We start from the raw sequence: 14,938 nt of genomic DNA, 5'->3' as shown, positions 1-14,938 counted from the left end.
ATATCTATTCCTGAGACTTTATATGTTGGTTTAATAAAACTGTCAACATTCACCCTTTAAATTAGCTGGATAATATTACTGTATAGTTAGTCCTCGAATTACAACTACAGTTGTGACCAGAATTTCTGTCAAATCCAATTTTCTGACAATCATGCGGTTGTTAAAACAAATCCAGCTTCCCCAGTGGGTATTTTTTTGCTGGAAATAGGCAACCACCCCCACCACCCCGAAATCATGAATATGAGCCAGTTGCCAAATAGGTGAATTACAATCAAATGACCACGGGGGTGATGTGACAGTCATACCTGCAACAACATCTCATAAGTCACTTTTTCCAAGGATGTCATAATTTTGAATCATTGTTAAACAAATGATCATAAGTCAAGGACTACCTGTATAAGGTCTAGGTTTAATTCATTATTTAAAAATTGGATCATGCTTTTAAAATTAAAGTTATATAATTTCAGTAGCCTGATACATTGTTTTCTTTGTTATTCAACTCCCTCCCCTATAGTTAGAATTAGATATAATGTAGGTGTAGGTTTTTGTTTTTAGTGTTGTTTCACATTTCTTGTTTAAATTTTTTCTTTTCCTTTTCAGGCAGTTACTTTTTTTTCTTTCCTTAGGTAGTTTAGAATTGCTTCCCCCCTTTTTTCACTATATAGCTCTTTGTACAGTTTATAATTCACATTTAGCTCTTTGTATATATTTTACATAATAACGTACAATAGTCCTGCATTCATTAATAATATAGTTATAATTGTTATAATTAAGATGCTGTTTAGGTTATACACAATATTATAAACTAGCAACTAAAAGATTTTTTTATAAAATAAATGTTAATGTTTCTAAAGTGTATAAAGATCATATTTAATAATAATAAATAAGACTTCTGGGAAATCAACAGCAAATTGGAAGACGATACCACAAAAAGTGGAGCCAACAACCACAGGAGAATGAAGAGCTGGCTATCTCTTGGATAATTCCTCTCAGGACAAGGAGAGGACTTGAGATTGCCCACAAGTGCTCCAGATGGTTGCTCCTCACAAGGAGACTGCAAGACAGCAGTCTCTTGCAGATTTAGAACTGTGGGAGGTGAGGAAATAGACCTCTTGCACAAAGTATAATCCATGCCTTTAAAAGGGCACTGGGTTCATATAATTCCTTTTCTAATAACTTCTGAAATTTGTTTGTTAACTGCTTCAGGAAAAACAGATCGTTTTTAGAAACCTTTGAAGTGACAAGCCTTATGATCTTGCCAGACCAGAAATCTACCCTTAATCTCAATCTTAATCATGTAAGTCTACCCTTAATCTTAATCTTAATCACCGCCCTGAGTCCTTCGGGAGAAGGGCGGTATAAAATTTTAATAAACTTAAACTTAAAAGTTTTACTTTTTCCCCTCTGAATTTCAGCTGAGGTCACATATCAAAGGCAGCCATTTTAATTTACATTTAAGATTTACACCCTCTGCTTTTTCCCATTAACTACTCCCTTTGTAATTCTCCTGTTTTTTTTGCCATAGAGCTACATGAAGTCCTACCAAAGCTAGTGCGTAGAGTTAAAATAGTTTCTAAGCAACTAAGATACTTATATCAAATTTTGTGCTACAGTGACAATTTTCTGCAAAAAACAAAAACAAAAAGAATCTGCATTACCTTATTTGAACCGAAAAAATGCAGAGATCGGAAAAAAGAGGCAAATTAAAGTATAAAGACTGCTCATCCATAGCAGTCTAGCTTGACATAATGTCTATACTAGACTGTGGCTTTAGGAAATGAACAGTGAAGATAGCTCAGCTTCAGCAAGAGCAGGCATTCTTCATTCAGCTCTATGTCCCACACTAGCATCACTTCAGAAGGAGATGGAAGGGGCTGCCAGAAGCACTATGGACAGCTGGTTTGGGGACCTACAACCAGCACTTGGAAGGTGTCCATTTGGAGATGAGGTGAATGTCCCGTTCCTGAATCATTAAAATTAACATTTAATATAATAGTTAAGGGACGCGGTGGCTCACTGGGTTAGGACACTGAGCTTGTCGATCAGAAGGTCGGCAGTTTGGTGGGTCGAATCCCGAGTGCCACGTAACAGAGTGAGCGCCTGTTACTCGTCCCAGCTTCTGCCAACCTAGCAGTTTGAAAGCACGTAAAAATGCAAGTAGAAAAATAGGGACCACTACGGTGGGAAGGTAACAGCGGTCCGTGCGCCTTTGGCGTCTAGTCATGCCGACCACATGACCACGCAGACGTCCTCGGACAAGCGCTTCGGCTTTGAAATGGAGATGAGCACCGGCCCCTAGAGTTGGAAACGACTAGCACGCATGTGCGGGGGAACCTTTACCTTTATAATAGTTAAGTGAAGTACAAACACATTCATCCTTTTCCTGCTCTACACACAGATTGAGTACTGGGTTTTGTTTTGAAGTAAATCAGTCCACCAAAAAAGATAAGTTGTGGGTGTGTTTGTGTGTCTGTGTGAAGAACAGGGGCACATAAAATGTGTCTAAGGCAAAACTAATACACCTGTAGGGCTCAGGAAAGCAACTGTACAAGTGGGGGAAAGAGAGAAAGTTGAATAAAAGCATCAAGAGTGACAAATTCTCTTCCTTGTATGAGTTCTCCAGTTTAATAATTTACCACCACAAGAAACCTATTTTTTCCTGTCTTTTTCCACTATTTAAATACTTAAAGATCCAGTTTCATTAAAAAGGGGTCCTATAAATGAGGTATATCTGGACAAAAAGAGAAAAGACTTCTCCATAAAAAAAAGGAGAGGGACTATTGTTATCACAGCTCTAATTTGTCAGACTCCAAATTTATTCCTAAACTTTATTATTGAATTCTGCTATTAAAAATTGAGCTATTTAAGAGACCTTTTGATTCTTAATATAATCATCCATTTCTTATATTTATTGCTATTTGTAAGCTGTTTCTATCTTTATTTTAATGATTTTAATCTTTGGGAGGATATTTATGTAGACTTGTAATTGTAACATGGATATTTTAATAACATTGTGATTGTAACCTGCTGAGATTTTTATCGACTGCTATGGGTGAAAAAAAGAGTAACAATAACTCAATATTCCTAATCTGGCATCCTGTCATTCTTTTATAAGGCTGTCCTGTTATCTCCATAGTCCTGACCATTTTCAGGACACGGTAGAAATTTTAGTCTGAATCTATGGCTAAGATGGATGGTTTGCTAAGAAGCTGCATCTTTCTCTTTGTAAAATCTTAAGTTAGGCTAGCTTGCCTCAAGTCCCTCTAGCCATGACGCAGCTTACTCTTAGCTTCCTTCCATTATTAGGAACCACTGAATGCATTTTCTGTTATTACATGAGCGCTATAAAGAAAGGAGAGAGAGAGAGAGAGAGAGAGAGAGAGAGAGAGAGAGAGAGAGAGAGAGAGAGAGAGAGAGTGTGTTAAGGTACCAATTCGGCCTGCATCTTGCAGCTGGATTTTGAGCATCTCCATGGGAGTGGTGACAATCACCTGGCAGGTCCCCGCCCCACAACCGGCCAGCATCTCTTTTAGCAGCGTCAACTTGCTCCTGGCAAAAACACAGAGAAGAAAGAAAAAAAAAACACAAAAGAAAATCAGCTAGGCAATCCAACGACCTGCTTGATTTCAAGCAGCAGTAACAACAACAAACCAGCCAGTTTTGTTCTTTCAGTCAAATGGCCAGTTTTTGCTGCTAAGGAGTCAAATGACAAACTGTGTAGAGAATGAGAGTCATCAAACCTGTCCAGTTTGGGTCTTCTTGATCATGAATGCAATGGCATATAAAATCTGAAGACGACTAGCTCAATGACACAGCACTGCAGCACAATTTTGAAAGACCAAAGTGTTTTTTTTAGTGAACAAAGACAGCACTCAGAAGAATGCAAATATATACTGTTCTTGCTTTTTTCAAAGACAGTTTCTATGTTGTTATTTTAAAACAAAAACTACAGACAGATTTATCCAAGCACACTCTTTGGCAAAATACTGGAGACATAAATTAATAAACCACAAACATTGGAGGAAATGAAAAAATTCTGGGGGAATTAATTATGTTAATCTGTAAAGCTAGATGTCTCTCTAAGAGGCTGACAAGAATCCTGTTTTGGAAATAAAGCCACCACAGTGCTAGGCAGTAAATCTCTCCCTTACAGTATTTTGGCTTTGCAGAAGGGTAATGCAAATCATACTACTGCGTACAGCTGTCATCACCTGACACCATTGCAATCAAAATGTAATAGGAGACTGTAGCCACAGGAGTATCACCACCATCAGAGCAAAGGAAGATAACAAGATAGGAATTTGGTTTTCTTAGTCAGGCAACACTTTGAGAAAGAAGTAACTTTCAAGGAGGGCGATACAACAGGGATGAAGGAGAGAAGCAACTGCCTCATGGGTCTTCCCTTTAACCCTGAGGCATATTGGCTTTTGGTATTAGCCCTTTCCATCCAACTACAATCTGTTGCTGTAGAAATTTCTAATTTCAAAAGCCTCATAGGTAACTCCAGAGTGCCTATAACATTTGCCACCATATTGTATGATTTTCATGGGAGAAAATGAAAATTATTAAATACATGGGGATTAACTTAATTAAAGCCCTGTTCACCGCCCTGAGTCCCTCGGGAGAAGGGCGGTATACAAATTAAATTATTAAATTATTATTTTTAAATACTGAACTATTTGGTTTTCCACTATTGGCTGCAAACAAATAGGAAGTTTCACATACTTTTGATAACTTAGCATAATATAAGACAAGTGACCAAGTCTAAAACTCTTAGCCTGTAATACCAGGCAAAAGCAGAGTAGTTCACAGTGTTGGGAACAGAAGTGGCTGAATTCCCATCACACTCAACTCATCAAGTGGTTATTTTCAAAGCCAGAATTAAAAGAATACGCTACCTGATTAAAAAAACAAAACCCTCCCACACTCATGCCTACTGGTAGAACTCAAGAGACTTTCTGTTTTCTTCCTTTTCAACATACTACTTAATTCCACGATCTGAAACATTTTATTATGTTTATACGGTATTTTTTTTAAAGGGGCTTTTGAGTTGGCACCCATGACCAATGACCAGCCTAATCAGAAAGAATGATCTGAAACAACGCTTTCACATTTTAATATGTACTCATTCTTTTGCATTTTTAATATATCTATTACTGTACACGAAGGGGAAAAAATGAGAGGAGACCATTAAATCACTTCAGTTACACTGAATAAAGAGGATCAGGAAAAAATAGTTTAGGTAAGAGATCCAGAGTGAATGCACAGGCTGGCCTATTTCTGGCACTAAGGTTAATTTGTCACTTCTCAGAGAATTCAGAGCAGCCAAAGATCTTGGCCACCAGCCAGAGCTGGAAATGAGGTGGTACATTGCCCAGTTATGTCTTCAAAGCCAACACCACGTAGCTGAAGCTTAGCATCTGTGATCCATCAAAAACCTCCCTCTGTGGGAAGCCTGGAGTAGCATAACATTCATCCCCTTACCTACAGTAGTGGCCAAAATTGTGGAAACCCTTTGGGGAAAGTGTATTTTTGAGGTTTGATGGCTAATAACACCACTTTTTTTGGGAGTAGTACCATAAAATTATATATCAATGGAAAGATAAGTTAATCAAAAATGTAATTGCAACAAAGTTTGTTCAATTATCTGTACTGTGTTCTATGAAAAGTTATAGCCAAATAACCAGAAAAAGGAAGCCCAGCTTGCTTAGGTTGATATCAGGTAGCTTTCCTTCATCTGATTGTAGCCAATGAGCATGAGTGTTTAGAGAGCCAATCAGGTGTCATCTTGTTTTGGCAATGAGCCAATCAGATCACAGTAGGACATGACCACGGAGACGTCCTCGGACAAGCGCTGGCTCTTCGGCTTTGAAACGGAGATGAGCACCGGCCCCTAGAGTTGGAAACGACTAGCACGCATGTGCGGGGGAACCTTTACCTTTACCTATTGAAGCTGAGAGGAGGACATTTGTCAGTGTGTTATGTGATCGCTATCAAGTGGGTTGGGTTTTTTTGTGTTCTTTCACTTAGAGAGCTTGTAAAATGTAATAAAATTAAAGTAATGGTGCAAAGAGTTGACTGGTTGCCCAGAAAGCGATGTAAAATAGTATTATTAAGTGAACAAGGCTGCAGTTATAAAGAAATTAGAAGAAAAAAATGGTGGAAACTTAACCAAAGGTGGCATTTTTACTGTACACTTTTCCCAAAAGGTTTCCACAATTTTGGCCACTACTCTGGAGGGACTGCCACTGCCTCTCGGGCTCAGAAAAATAGCTTCAGGCAACCTCATGCAGCCAGTTCCTCAGTCTGCATGATTGCTGCTTAGGTGCGGAGTTCTCTAATCTGAGGAGATTATAGTTGTAAGGCCGCAGCAGAGATGAGCAAATCACTAAATATAGATTTCTCCTTTGAGAATATAGGAAGGAATTTTCACTGCACGCAAGTGTCACATTGGTACAAGAAGAAAACAGAGAGTTGGCAACATCCTTTTGAATCCATTAAAGCAATCAATTCCCTCTTTGAATAGAATCTGGCAGGGAATCAAGTCCTCTAAGGGACTAGTTTTCTGTATTAGTTTTTTTTCCTCACAAAATACAGATAGTCCTCAACTTGTAACAGTTCCCTTAGTGAACGCTCAGTTACAACGGCACTGGAAAAAGTGACTTATGACCATTTTTCACACTTACGACAATTGCAGCATCCCCATAGTCAGGTGATTTACATCTGGATGTTTGACAACTGACTCACATTTATGACAGTTGCAGCGTGCTGGGGACATCTGATCACCTTTTGCAAACTTCTGACCAGGAAGGTCAGTGGGAAAGTCAGATTCACTTAGTAACCATGTTACTAATTTAACAACTGCAGTGATTCACTTAACAAATGTGGCAAGAAAAGTCATAAAAGGGAGCAAAACTCACTTTAAAAATTTCTAACTTAGCAACATAAATTTTGGGTTCAACTGGTTGTAATTTGAGGACTATCTGTAACTCTTAAATCCCTCATAGGTTTAGATTTTCTTTTGAATATCTGTTGAACATTATTTTCGTGTGCTCAAAAACTGAGAAGTGGGCACTAGATACTTTAAAAATGCTTTTAATCCTTTTAAAGATTAGTTTAGTTTAATTTAATTTAATTTAATTTAATTTAATTTAATTTAATAATATTTCTATACCGCCCTTCTCCCGAAGGACTCAGGGCGGTGAACAGGGCAAGAATAAAAATACAGAATTACAAAAGTTAAAAAATGATTAAATACATGCCCACTAAAGAACAATCAATACATATTAAAACCCCAATAAAATGACAGTAAAAAACCCCCCACCAATCCCCCATCAGGCCAGGCCGGCTTGTTCGAACAAGTATGTTTTGAGATCGCGGCGAAAGGAGCGAAGATCGGGTGCCATCCGGAGCTCAACCGGAAGCTGATTCCATAGCTCCGGAGCGCCCACAGAGAAGGATCTCCCCCTGGGAGTTTAGTTTAGTTTATTAGACTTATATACCACCCTTCTCCCGTAGGACTCAGGGCGGTTCACAAGGTTTTTTAAAAGAAACAATACTACAATTACAAAAGTTAAAACAATTAAAATGATTATATTAAACCTTGAATATAAAAAACCTAGTTAAAAACCAGTTAAAACCCCAATTAATACCCTCAGTCCAGGCCAGAAAGCTCGAAGAGCCAGGTCTTCAGGTCCCGGCGGAATGAACGGAGGTCGGGGCCAGTCCTAAGCTCTGCGGGCAGCTGGTTCCAAAGGGCCGGCGCATGAGCTACAATATTTTAAAAATTGGAGCTAGTTTGTCACTTGCCTCCAAAACTTTTCCCCAAAGTTTTCACTGAAACATGACTGAAATAACCTTACTTTCTGGATCAGGATGGGCAGAAACTAGGTCATAGCCTGTTTGTGATATCTATTTTTGGTAAAATGTTGAGCTTTTCCTGATTCCTGAAAGCCTACTTTGGAAAAACTCTCCACATATGTTGGAAAAGCAATTCCCAGTATTTCTAATTAGCAAGGCTGAAATCACTATGGAAGCTGCAGTCTGGTGGATACTGCTTTGAAAAATGCTGTTCTAAAGAATGCTGGATAAGTAAAAATTATGTAATCTTTTACAGTATATGCATTTATAAACCACGTTTCCACTCACAATTTCTCAGAAATGAATCATCATTAATAAAAAATCATTTAAATAAGCTTTTACAATTTAGAGGTCTTAGTAAGTAAGTAAACGGAAAACCCATGGTAGAAGCTTTAAAAAAGGAGCTCATACCATATTTAGCAAAAAACAAAAACAATAACTCATGAACATAATTATAGTTGCACTAAAAATAAACAAATTAAATATTCAGTATTAATTCAAACAATTGAATTGAAACAATTTCCCAAGAATATTATAAAGTTAGAAAAGAATTCTATTTCTCATAACTAAAGCTAGCATACCAGGGGTCCCCAAACTGTGGGCCGCAGCCCACTACCGAGCGGTGCCCTCTTGGCCACCGGACCACATGAATGGCTGGCCAGTGAGTGCACTCCCCACCCACACACTCACGCTATTCCTGCCCTGAGTGTTGCACAGGTGCTAGGCCTGCTCCCAGCGTTGCACGGGCGCTTGCACTGTCACGCAGAAGCTAGCCCCACTCCACCCCCATTTGCATCCCATACACGCACGCAGCCCCATGCTTCCCCCTTCCTTTCCCTCCGGGCCACCAACCTAGAAAGATTGGGAACCTCTGTTCTAAGCTGTTAAACTGATGAGTAAGGAAAAGGTTGCAGAGGGCATCAGGTTGATCTTCAGAATTTCCTATTCCAATCTATGCATCTGTGTCAGTCCTTTGAGCTAGTCCTGACAAAAAGTATCAACCACAGGTGCCAACAATACCTTTACTGTAGTATTACATAGTGGAATTTTGCCAGTATGAAAGTACGTGTCCCCTCCCTTACTTTTACATTCCCCAAAACTAGGGAGGATCATTTTTGAGATACTTTGTCTACCTCCACTCCTCTATTAAACTGAGATTTCATTTATCAGACGATCCTCATTGACTTCACTTGTCAGCAGGTCTTAAAGGGAGCTCATATGACCCCTGGACACTGCAACCGTCTTAAATATAAATCAGTGGCCAAGTGTCTGAATTTTGATCACATGACTATAGGGGTGCTGCAATGGTTGTAAGTGTGAAAAATGGTCATAAGCCACTTTTTCAGTGCCACTGTAACTTCGAACAGTCACTAAATGAACTGTTGTAAGTCGAGGACTACCTGTATGCCATTTCCTATCACCCCATTCCATTGGACTACCACCCTTTTAACAGAATTAATCTAAGCTGCTTTTACAACCTAGTAAAACGGACTTTGAATATGAGGGTAGGGCAGCAGTGGCCCCAGTTAGGTTTTTGAAAACATGGCTACTTCAGCAGAACAGTTGTTACAACGCAGTGGTGGGATTCAAATAGGTGAACCACCGGTTCTCTTTGTGGATGCCACTTCCGGAAGTCCGTTCTGGGCCTGGGCAACAAAAAATTAGCTACCGGTTCTACTGAACTGGTGCGAACTGGCTGAATCCCACCACTGTTACAATCTGGCTAGCCAATCAAAGAACTGTCTTTACCAGAAAGTGAATTGATGAAGATACACTTCCAGGATGCCATAGAGCAGGGGTAGGCAACCTCGGCTCTTTTATGACTCATGGACTTCAACTCCCAGAATTCCTGAGTCAGCTGACTCAGGAATTCTGGGAGTTGAAGTCCATGAGTCATAAAAGAGCCGAGGTTGCCTACCCCTGCCATAGAGAAACCAAGCATTGTAAGTTCTCTCTCGTTTTTGTGTATTAAGCAAAACAGTATCACTTACAGGAAACATAAAAAGGAGGGGGGAAGGTATCAGTTTTCCTGCTGATTATGATAGGATGCATAAAGAAACAGTTAATGGAGCCATGCTTAACAACCAGGAAGGGAAAGAAAAAAAGCTCAGCAAATTTCTTTGGCCAAACCTAAACAGCAATCTGAAGGTCAAGATAAAAAGAATAAGATTTTATTGCACCACGGGGAGGAGTTGATATTAACTAAGATAAAGTTCCTTTGGAAAAAGTGATACAGATAGTTCTCATTTAGTGACCACAACTGGACCGGCAACTTGGTCATTAAGTGAAGTGATTGCTAAGTGAAAGCACAACTGTGCTTTCAATCTTACTTCAGCTTTCTTTTGCTTTACGGAGCTGCAAAAGTCACAAATGCAAGGCTTGGTTGCAAATTTACTATTTGATCACTGTTGTAATTGCAGTCACTAAATGAGGCAGCCGCTAAACAAAGATTATCTATAGTCAGAACATTTTTAGATGTTCGAAACTATTTACAAAAAATATTGTTTTTACTAGCAATTTTTGAGACACATTAACCAATGGGGCCAAATGATAGTATACATATGCTCCAAAATCACCTGTAGAAATTATGCAGTGCAAAGCAGGATACTATTTTCAGACTCTTGCAAGTACATATTTTTCTGCAATAAAGTCCTGTAAATATTTACTCAGATGCAAGTTTCACAGTATTTGAGAGGATTTGCACCTTTCAGAGGCCTTGACCATTCTTCTTTCCCCCCCATGAAATCTACCATCATTGGTATAAAATATAGCAAAATATTGAACTGGGTCACATCTGTTATGAAATTACTTGGAGAAGGACATGGTTCAGTCTCAATTTATGGGACTTAATTTATCCCCATATAAATGGCAACTGAACTGTCCCACTTAGGATGGCCCCTGACTTGTTACACTTTTAATCAGATCTTTTAGAGTATTTTTACGCTTCTTGTGGTTAATTATTTTATCATTCTTGGTTATTTGTAAATCACAGTACTTGGAGAGAGACAAAATGTAAGGCAACAATCAGCAAGTTCTAAAAATAACTCATGTGCAAAAGCAACACATGTATTAATATTTTTGCTATATCCAGGAACATGCAAATGTGCATTCAACTAACCAGTTCCACCCCACTGGATTTATTGTTGTGTCGAACACAAATATATCTACGATGCTACAAAACTGTCTTTGCGGCCCGAGGTCTAAACCAGGTAAAACCAGTTCCACTAATCTGGTCCTGCTATTATCAACAAATCATTTAACAGCCATAGCATGCCAATTATGTGTTTCAAGAAATGCCATTTCCAAGCATTCCAGAAGGAATTTGACTGAGGTCCATGCCATCCTCATAAATACCGGGGCTGTAACCCCTAAGGTCGGCCCACAGAATCATAATTGAGAATGCACATAGGGAACATATGAAAACAGACACACTACTGAATTTAATAATCCCAGCTTAAGTTTGTCTGCTTAAACAAACAAAAATCCTGACATTACTTATGCAACCTTCTGAAAAAAAGAAAAATCCTGTGCCTGCTTTATGGTAATCAGTGTTTCAGATGAAAAGGGACCCTGAATCTTTGCATGATTAAACTGGTAATATTTATTCAAGATGCCAGCCCCCTTCTGCAGGGAAACAATATTCATTTTCTACATTTCTACTTTGAAAATTCAGATGGCATGATTACAAACTGAACATTTCATATCTTTAGGCGAGCTGAGGAAGGAGCAGCGGAGTGTAACTAGCAGGCTTAGTGAAGACATGGCGAAGCCCCACATCAAACAGCTTCATCCCAAATTAAAGCACCATTTCTGGTCCACCTTTCACTACTGCAAAGGCTTCTGTTTCAACACATTGCTTCACAATTTCTCTTCACTCAAAAATAATAAAGTTTCACATCTATGGATTCACATTTGGTGTTCCACTAAGCCTTTCCCAGGACAAAGGCGTTTGGAAGTTACCGTAAGTGAAATCTTTTGCAATTATTTATCCTGACAATAGCGCAAGGATAAATCTGGATTAAAGACTAGGAAATGCATGAATGAGGGTTTCTCCAAATCAGAAAAGCATCTCTTTTTCCAGCTTACAGAACTGACCAGAGTAGAAATATCTCCATGAGGGCATACACATGTCTATATAATCCTTTGCCTTTGGCCCCTTTTTTTTAAATAAGATAGGCTTTATAGCTCCTTCCTAACCCAAAGGACCTAAAAAAAAATTACCTTCTCTTTTCACTGTAAATGTAGTAGCGCTTATGATTAAAAAAAAAACCTGATTTTGATGGGGAAAATACCTTGTGAGAAAAGGGGTGGCTAAATCCCTTTTTTGCCAAGACCTAACTCAGGAGCATCCAACCTTGGCAACTTTAAGATCTGTGAACTTCAACTCCCAGAATTCTCCAGTGGAGTTGAAGTCTACAGGTCACCCCTGTTCTAACTAAACACCACTCCTACCCCAGCCGATTGGCTGCATATTGAATATGATGAAAAGGTATCATGTCCTCAGTCTCCTATCTCCCAGGAATTGTAAAGACAATGGAACAAGTATTAATTAAATTCACAATGTCTTTGGAGAAGGTATATGATATTATACAGAGACAATCTAGCGCATGTTGTAAAAAAAACACCAGTTCAGTTCAGTCTATTACAGGGCTTTTCGACCTTTTCACCCATTGTACCACTTTTAGGATATGGCAACATCCGAGTACCACCAGTCGCCTAGCAAGGTGTCAAAAACTTGATGACCAAAAAAAAGGAAAAAAGTGATGAAGTACAGGCAGTCCTCGACTTACAACAGTTCGCTTGGTGACTGTTCGAAGTTACAATGTCACTGAAAAAAGTGCCCCCCCAAGCCACAGCCGAGCAAGACACCTGGCTGCCCGCCCGGCGGCGCTCTTCATCCTGTCTGAGGTTTTCATTGTTGTGAGCATTTCTGTTGAGGATTGGCAGCAGAGGTGGGTTATGTGGGGGTGTTTGGTTTTTATTTCTCCTCTTCTGCTGGGTGGTTACAGCAGGTTTTGGTCACTTCACATGACCCTGGGACACTGTGACCATCATAAATATGAATCAGTTGCCAATCATCTGAATGTAAATCACAAGACCCTGGAGATGCTGCAACATTCCAGCTGATTAGTGCTTCTTCAGGGCTCAGCAGACGCACTGGGATCAGCACCGAGCTCCAGCTGGAGCCTGGCGCTGATCCTGGCACTTCCACTGAGCCCTGACAGCCCCAAAGAAGCGCTGATCCTGGCGCTTCCGCTGAGCCCTGACAGCCCTGCAGCTCCAGCCGTCTCTTGCTCAGGCTTGTGTAGTGCTGCCATTGGTTCAGCTCATTCCCCTCCCCCGCTACCACTTTTCTAGGATGATCGCGTACCACCTGCCAGGTGCCAATGTACCACAGGTGGTACCCATACCACTGGTTGAAAAGCCCTGGTCTATTAAACACACTATTTTTAGCACCGAAATTACTGACCGAAATAAGCGACCCTCTGGGGATGACTTTCACTTTCATTTTCCACATGCATCATTCTCATCACCTATCAGAACGACATTTTACACAGCTATACTCTATAAAAAATTTGTGCAATCCAAAGTCAAGAAAAACTGCATGCTTTTATTATTGAGCACCTTGTTTGGATCATCAACAAGATAGTCAATAACAAGTGTAATTAAAAAGGATAGTGTTATGGTTCCAATAGATGAGATCTTATAAAAGGGAGGAGGTGCTGTTTAGGATTGTAGCATATGGGGAGGGTCTATTTTCCCCTAATTTCTATATTCCAAATCTTGGTGCCGATGTCAGATTTCCTTTTGAGGGAATAGCAACTACCGGACAGGGAGATATTTAAAAGACTTTATGATATGTAGGCATGGAGAAGAAATGCACTGGCATTTCTTCTAGCCCTGCCCCCAGTTATTATTTCTAAGAAGAAAACAGACAAACAGTGTGTATTTGCATTTTAACTGCTTTACTTGGCATAAAAAATCATAAACTGCTAAGCTTGTAAGCCGCCCTGAGTCTTCGGAGAAGGGCGGGATATAAATGGAATTAAAATAAAATAAAATAAAATAAAAATAAACAAGTGAGAAAGTTTGTAGAATTTCCCCACAGATCTCAAAAATTATATTCCTAATAGTTGAAATTAAATAATTACAGGCAATGTTATACAAATATGAACCAAATATGATGATTTAGTTGTCCGAGAAAGGAATTCCCTTTGATGACAACAACTCGCTGATTGTTGCCTATGAGAACTATTAACCTTGTGATTATAAGCTCCATGCCTAGGTTTAAATACTATAAATTTTGGTCAATTCTGTATTTTATTTTATTTTTTGCAAATACTGTATTTCTAAAATAAACAGTTCTAGGAACATAATTTGGATACCAACAATCTAATCCCATATTTTGTCATAAAACTATGACAATGCAAAGTTTCCATGGTTTCCAAGCTGGCTTTGTTGCCTTGCTATATTGCTTAAAGGATTTTGGTGAAGTAGAAAACTTGTGCATTTTTTCACATTATCTGTGTATTAAGGATATTGTCTTAATATGGAAGTTGGAATTTTATTAAGCTATAATAAGATGCCTCAACAATCATACAAGTTAACCCTGACTTACTTTTAGAACACCAAAGCAGTAAGTAGTAACCATTTCTGCCCTGGAATAAGGAGGATATCATATTTTGACAACTACCCTCCACCCTCCACCAAATAGAGCATGTCAGAAGGTGAAAAAATAAGTTTGTCCCACTCCAAAAAATATACAAATTGCCTGTTCTGGACTTGGGATGTATCGATTTCTATACTGTGAACAGAATAAAGCAGTTCAAAATTATAGAGGCAAAATCAACAGATATTGAGGTTCAACTGTTCTGTGAATTATAATGGGAGGAAAATACACAATGGGGTAACAGTGACAGAGCCCAGCTTTGTTGGAAATCCTTATGTGCAGTATGTGCAGTATGCCCCACACTCCACTTACCCATCTTTGGCAAGATGATACCTAAAGAAATCATTGGCAGCTAACTTGATGGCTTTTTCCGGAGTCACAAGTGTTAAATTCACTGCAGCCCCTGGA

General features: G+C 39.2%; 1 protein-coding gene across 1 annotated transcript in view; it reads right to left on the bottom strand.

The window, feature by feature from the left end:
• SLC25A22 (solute carrier family 25 member 22) overlaps nt 1-14,938 on the bottom strand; it is a 66,206-nt gene that overhangs the window by 9,340 nt on the left and 41,928 nt on the right. The window contains exons 5-6 of the mRNA XM_081313179.1: nt 14,843-14,933; nt 3,431-3,549 (exon numbers count right to left, since the gene is read on the bottom strand). Coding sequence (XP_081169305.1) covers nt 3,431-3,549; nt 14,843-14,933 — 210 coding nt within the window. The remainder of the gene's footprint in view (nt 1-3,430; nt 3,550-14,842; nt 14,934-14,938) is intronic.

Source organism: Vipera berus, assembly GCF_964194415.1.
Source record: "Vipera berus genome assembly, chromosome: 1".
NCBI lineage: Eukaryota > Metazoa > Chordata > Lepidosauria > Squamata > Viperidae > Vipera > Vipera berus.
The sequence above is the reverse complement of the archived record's forward strand: the minus strand, read 5'-3'. Positions and strand labels throughout refer to the sequence as shown.